Source organism: Anopheles darlingi, chromosome 2 (genome assembly GCF_943734745.1).
Source record: "Anopheles darlingi chromosome 2, idAnoDarlMG_H_01, whole genome shotgun sequence".
Classification (NCBI taxonomy): domain Eukaryota; kingdom Metazoa; phylum Arthropoda; class Insecta; order Diptera; family Culicidae; genus Anopheles; species Anopheles darlingi.
Genome location: NC_064874.1, coordinates 76,551,420 through 76,557,494, shown reverse-complemented (window position 1 = coordinate 76,557,494; position 6,075 = coordinate 76,551,420). Strand labels below are relative to the sequence as shown.

The window sequence follows — 6,075 nt, the reverse complement described above, 5'->3', positions numbered from 1 at the left end:
TGATCGCATATCCCTGGCTGAGGTACAAACGAAGCAAAATTTTAATTGCCATTTTCTGTTTTAACATGCTAACATAAATATGATTCCGTTTGAAGGAATCGAATTTATGTTTCATTTTATACATTTTCTGCTATTTCATTTGACCAATATTTGTCTGTATCTAACAGTTAACGAAACTCGGGGCATCTTAATATTTGGATCGAAAAAGAGCAAGAATCGTAAATTCATTTTTAACACTTCGTTCATGTCTGCTGTAACGCTATATGCATTATTTCAAACAAAGCATCAACTATTTCCTGGGTTTTCAAATTTGTCTCGCGTGCTCACGCATTTGCATTCGGTTCCGTGTTACTTGTAACTCAGCTTTTTAAAAAGTCTGTTTTCAACAGCCACAACCACAACTTTGTGCAATATCTTTGGAAGGAATTCAGAAACGATCGACTTTTCGACGGCTTTTCGCTTCAGTGCTACCTTGGCGGAACTTTCATCGTGTTGAACCGGCTGCTGCATGACGCATACATTTTTGTTTCTGACACGTTTCGTCAAGAAACAAAGTTTAGCCTCGCCGAAAGTTATACCGTGGAAGTGTTGTTTCTTTTGTGATTGTTTCGCGAAGTTTTTTTCTTTCTGTTTACGGTATACTAATTAGTGAATCATTCTCTTTCTCATGGCTGCCAGTCCTACAAGACGTAACTCATATTCTAGATGCACGTAAGTATTTTATTTGATCGAATCACTGAACATGAACATGAACGTTAGAACCATGACAACATCCGGAAACGTTAAAAACATTTCGATACGGCGAAAGGGGGGCACATTTTATATCGTCACATTTTACATGCAAATTCCAATGTGTTTTACCCTCGACGATACACATGCCCTTTTGATGGTTTTATCCATATCCGGAGTGATTTACATTTGCAATTACGTTTCAAGGATCTACGAAATACTATAATTTCAGAGTTACTACAGTCAAACAAATGAAAATAATTGTAAAATTCCACAGTAGATGACTCCGAACATGGTGTTTTGCGAACTTGCCTGATTAGCATACTGCCTTTCACTCTTTTCCTTTCATCTCGTCTAAATAATTTTACCGCATCAATCGGCACGGCATATAAAAAGACTTCAGAACGGACGGCGGTCAGCTTTTGACTGTAATTACATTTCATCATGAACCGGCTATTGATAATCTGACCGTAAGCTAATATTCCTCGCTCAACTGCCGCGGGGCCACCACGAGTGTCCACTTTGGATGGGTTGCTCGTTCAGCAGATATTAGATTCGATCCCCAACCGACACTTTTTGTTGTTGTTTTGTGCGACAGAGTGGGGCCAAGGGCTCGCAATATCTTTGGCCGAAGCAAATCCGTCCCTTTCTCCTTCACTGCATCATACACGCGAGGAGGCCAAAAAGGCGCGAGTTAATAATGGAAAGAGCCCTAGTGAAAAGCTTTTCACGGTATTTCCTATAGCTGGGTGATTTTTGCTTCGGTTTTAGCTTCAGTTCGTCATAACATCACCCTCAACAGCGCGACCTCGCTCTTCGTAATCGAACGGTTCGATTAATGCTTTAATGGCGTTTTAATATTGCTTTTATTGGAGCAAGGAAAATGATTAATTTTTCCCCACGTTCCGCTAAGAGCCAATCATGCTTTGGGCATCCCACTTGGCATTTCATTTTTTGTTTCGACATCGTCAGCAGCTTCGGAAGGTGTATCCCGAAGGGTTTTTTTTTTGCAATAAAAGGTTGAAATGACATCAAAAGGTTCTGCTTTGAAAATTTTCATATTTTCTCCTACCCCAAGGCTTATGCTGTATCCGGTTGGGAAGTGAGCTATCTGGTGGCGAGGTAAACGGGACACTTTTCTTTCGAGATTCTGTTTTTATTTGCTTATCTTTCAATCAACACATTTCCAGTCTGTCAGACAGGCAATATTCATAAGAAGTATAAGATATTTGTATGCTGGAGCTGGTTTCTGTCGGAGCAATCGTAGATAATTTAAATACATTACCTGATTAAACCAAGGCTTTCAATCAGCAGACGTACCACACCTACGGCTGTTGTGTGTCTGTTTGAATTTTGCTCCCACACCATCCGAGATGAGCATGATACGATAGTTTCCATTTCGTCACATCTGGTATAAACTTTTCTCGTTATTACATTTGACCATGCATGCAATCCTCTTTCCGCTTTACAAGTTAAATTAGTCCACTCAACGAACGCTACTTCCCTGGACCTGGAGTCAGTGTTTGCTGAAGCTGGAGTGAAAGTTTACTCAACTACTCAGCTATGATTAATATACTTCACAGTCACTGAGAAATATTATTGGCATTAACCTCAATCATACTCATAGAAAGATTATCTACTGTTTTCCTGTTCCATAAGAAGTGGTACACATACACAATATTGCGATCAATAAATTGAACATATATTCTTATCGTCACTAGCATATTATGTTATATACTATATAAAAAAATATAGCATAGAGCGAATGTTAAACTATTTGAATAAAGTGAAAAATTAGAATAAATGCTCTTACTATTGAATCCAACGTTTACCACGTTGTAAAATATTATTTGTTCCATGGTTTCACCTTCGAGCCAAGCCTTTATACCTGTCATGGTGTAGAAATTAGTATTCAGGTACCGACTGTTGACTCTGAAGTATCGATGTTTCTAGTAGAATCTCTGCAAACATTTATTTTATAAAAGAAACTATATTGGACCAGGGACCTTAGGTTCCCAAAATAAACCTCGAGCAAACAACGGGAAAGCGACAGCCTGCCCACATGATGCTTAGAAATTTAATCACAATTAACTCATTTTATGAATTGCTATTGCAATTTACTTATGTTCTTTATTTATTGTTTATAATCGGACGCTCCAGTTAATTCACCATCTATACCACCAGCTCTCTGACTTTGGAAAAAGCAGAGATGAGAGCAGCTATCTGAGGTTTCTCCACACATCCATCCGCCAATCGTTCCTCGATTGAAGCCAACGTTATGAGCAACTGTGATGAAACCCGAGGTGGAATTTCCAGTCGATTGATGACCAAATGAATTTCTGTGAGGATGTCCTCGAGCGCCAGACCTTTCTGAGTTTTAAGTTGTTGAATTTCTGAAGTTAAAGACAAGATGTTTACATTTCTTTCGAATTAAGAAGCATCACGTCGGGCATAACTTACTCTCGTAGCACGTTTTAAAAGATTCTTCGTTCAACAGCCAGAATATGATGTCGTTGATATCCTCTTTCAGTGGGTGTCCGACGCAATTGTAAACGTTAATCTCCGTTACGCTTTTATATGCCATCCATGTACTTTGCAGAACGTTCAACACCTTTCGCATATCCCCACCGGCAAGCGTAATGAGAGCCTTTTTGCCATCCTCAGTCGCCTCAATGCTGCAAACGAACAACCATGTTAGTTTCTTGACAATTAATTAGAACCGAACCACGGACCACCCTTACCCTTCAGCCTCGATCACATGCTCTAGACGGGGAAGTATTTGCTCTACTCCTAGCGGTGCAAACCGGAAACGTGTGCAACGCGACTGAATAGCTGGAATGATTTTGCTCAGATAGTTACAAATGATGCAAAAGCGCACGTTCTCGGTGTACTTCTCAATGATGCGCCTGAGTGCGTTCTGAGCATCATTTGTCATCGCGTCGGCCTCATCGAGAATAATCAGTTTGTAGCCACCTTTGAAGATGGTTCGCGTGGAAGCGAAATCAAGAATTTGGCCACGAACGATGTTAATACCACGATCGTCTGAAGCGTTCAGCTCGAGCACCATCGACCCGAACGATTGTGGTTTGTATAGTTGCCGGGCGCACGCCAGAATGGTACTTGTTTTTCCGGTTCCTGGCGGTCCGTAGAACAGCAAATGCGGCAATTGCTCTTCCTTGATGAACTTGTTGACTGTGGGCAGGGAATGAAAGGGATGAAGACGGAAGGACGAGGACCAGCATCGGCGGTTTTACTTACTGGTACTGATGATTTCTTCGTGTGAAATAAGATCATCCAGAGTGGCGGGCCTGTATTTCTCCACCCAAGGTAAGTTGGACGAAACGCTTGTTTCCATGATGGATATAATTTAGTTCAGCAAATTATTCAATTCTTCACACTTTAATAAGAACAAATCACCAAAAAATGAGCGTTTCACGCATGCTGCACTTGTTTGTTTGGGTCGAAACTCGCGGCAAAATCGCTGTCATTGGGGTGTCATGAAAGTAGCAGTGTTGCCAGAACAGTCATTTTTGTCGGCTAATTTTTTATTTTTGGTTATTAAACTAGCGACGTTACAAAAAATATAAAAACTACGTGTTTTCCAGTAAGGAACCTAATTGATGCTCAATCTGAACAAAAACATGTTACAGCGCGAATAATCAATTCACAGTTCTAGCGAATTAATTATTGATGTTCCTTCTTCCTGCAAATCATTAACGCTTGTGTGCAGCGACCAGACAACAGCAATTATCCTGCTATTCAATCCTGGAGGCGCTGAGTATCGTGCGAACTATTTAATTGGATTAATTCAGCGGTAATAAAAGTCCAAACATAATTGTCTCAAACAAACATTGTCAATTCGTATCATTTTTGCTGATTTAGTCAACTGTTTAACTGATTGTAGCTATCGACTGATTTAAAGTCGATTAAGTAGGTTTTATTCTCCTGTAAAATCACCGTACCAAAGACAACCTTAATGTTGTAACGGCGGGAAGAAGCAAGCATTACCGTAAAGCAGCCAATTTTGAAACACACCTTTTTATGCAATGCGATGGCCGCAGCTCGCTCGTTTATGCTAGAATTATTTATTCAGTTTCGAGAAGCGTACAAAACCCCGATTCAAAGGTACCTGGAAAGCATAAATATAAGGCAAGAAATATAATTGAAAGGACCAGGGTATCCGGACAGTAACAAACATTGTCTGCTAAGTGAAGGCAACCTACATTATGGTCGGCTCTTAGCTTGGGAGCTTGTAAACTGCACTTACCACTATGCGGTTTATGTTATTCGAAAGGTGGTTGGAACTGCTCTTGAAACCCTTTTCGCTTCTTTATGACTGAATATCAAACTAGGAGCTGAAAGTATGAATTGGGAAAGATTTTTGACTTCTTTTAGTTAAATTTTACTCGGAAACCAGTTCTCTTAGTAACATTCAATACGAAACAACTGCTAGCCATTTCTGATTCCAATGAAGAGAAGACTACCAGTCAGTCAATTTTTAAATAGTCTTCCCTGCGTTTCTTTTTGTAAGGAAAGCATTTCATACTCCTGGTCCAGAAGGAGATGATAATTCATTTGCTGTCTACTGGTTAACCATCAAATGTAACACCTGCTGCTACCTGAAGTAAACTGAAACCCTAATCTGCACCTGCTACAATCATAAATCAGCAAGATCATAAATCTGTACCAGCCGATCAGCTGGACTAGGGCGAAAGTGATTGAACGCTAACCAATCAACTGGAAACGGATTTCGATAGAATAATGGAAACCCCACCGACAGCCTAAGACATAGAATCAGGTAAAATGTACCAATAATATAAGCAATGTTCTACTCTAGCCTGGAACGTGTTTTGTATATGATATTAGGCCTATTTGTATGCAAACGGATATGAATATTCAAAACGTGAGCACTGAACCTCGACCGATGGTATGCATCATAAAAAACCACATCATTTACTCTGCGTGCCTAACCATATGATTTCATTGCTCCACTAGCACACCTTAGCCAATAAAAACAGATGCCTTCATCACGACACAAGTCTCGTTTCCCAATCAAACCCGAACAATCCAAATACTCTCGTTAGCTACAGTCGCCATATGAGCACAGACTGTTGCTGATACTGACCAAAAGTAGAACATTCGCGTTTTTTTTCTTGCAAAAATAGCATGACATGAGCTGGTACGATGATGCAAATACTCGGTAATCAACTCTCATACCGCCTATCAATTTGAGATGATTATTCAACAAACCATGGGCTCCATTGAATATTATCCTTTCGATTCGGATAGATTTCTCCAGAACGTGATTTCACATTCAGGCATGTGGCTGACGCTCAGTCGGTATAA

The 6,075-nt window shown here is 40.1% G+C and overlaps 1 protein-coding gene across 1 annotated transcript; it reads right to left on the bottom strand.

Annotated features, from left to right (window-relative positions):
• Positions 1–2,841: 2,841 nt before the first annotated feature.
• LOC125951592 (replication factor C subunit 5) lies at positions 2,842–4,210 on the bottom strand. The gene is made up of 4 exons (XM_049680534.1): positions 3,988–4,210; positions 3,471–3,921; positions 3,190–3,404; positions 2,842–3,122 (listed from the first exon to the last, which is right to left on the bottom strand). The coding sequence occupies exons 1-4, from the start codon at positions 4,082–4,084 to the stop codon at positions 2,902–2,904; spliced, it is 984 nt and encodes a 327-aa protein (XP_049536491.1). The 5' UTR covers positions 4,085–4,210; the 3' UTR covers positions 2,842–2,901.
• Between the last annotated feature and the right edge of the window lie 1,865 nt (positions 4,211–6,075).

Bases quoted from the DNA above. Each gene is read 5' to 3' on its own strand.
- LOC125951592 (XM_049680534.1), bottom strand. From the start codon at position 4,084: ATGGAAACAAGCGTTTCGTCCAACTTACCTTGGGTGGAGAAATACAGG. The intron at 3,922-3,987 runs GTAAGTAAAACC...CCCTGCCCACAG, and splicing joins CGAAGAAATCATCAGTACCA to TCAACAAGTTCATCAAGGAA. The intron at 3,405-3,470 runs GTAAGGGTGGTC...GTTCGTTTGCAG, and splicing joins CATGTGATCGAGGCTGAAGG to CATTGAGGCGACTGAGGATG.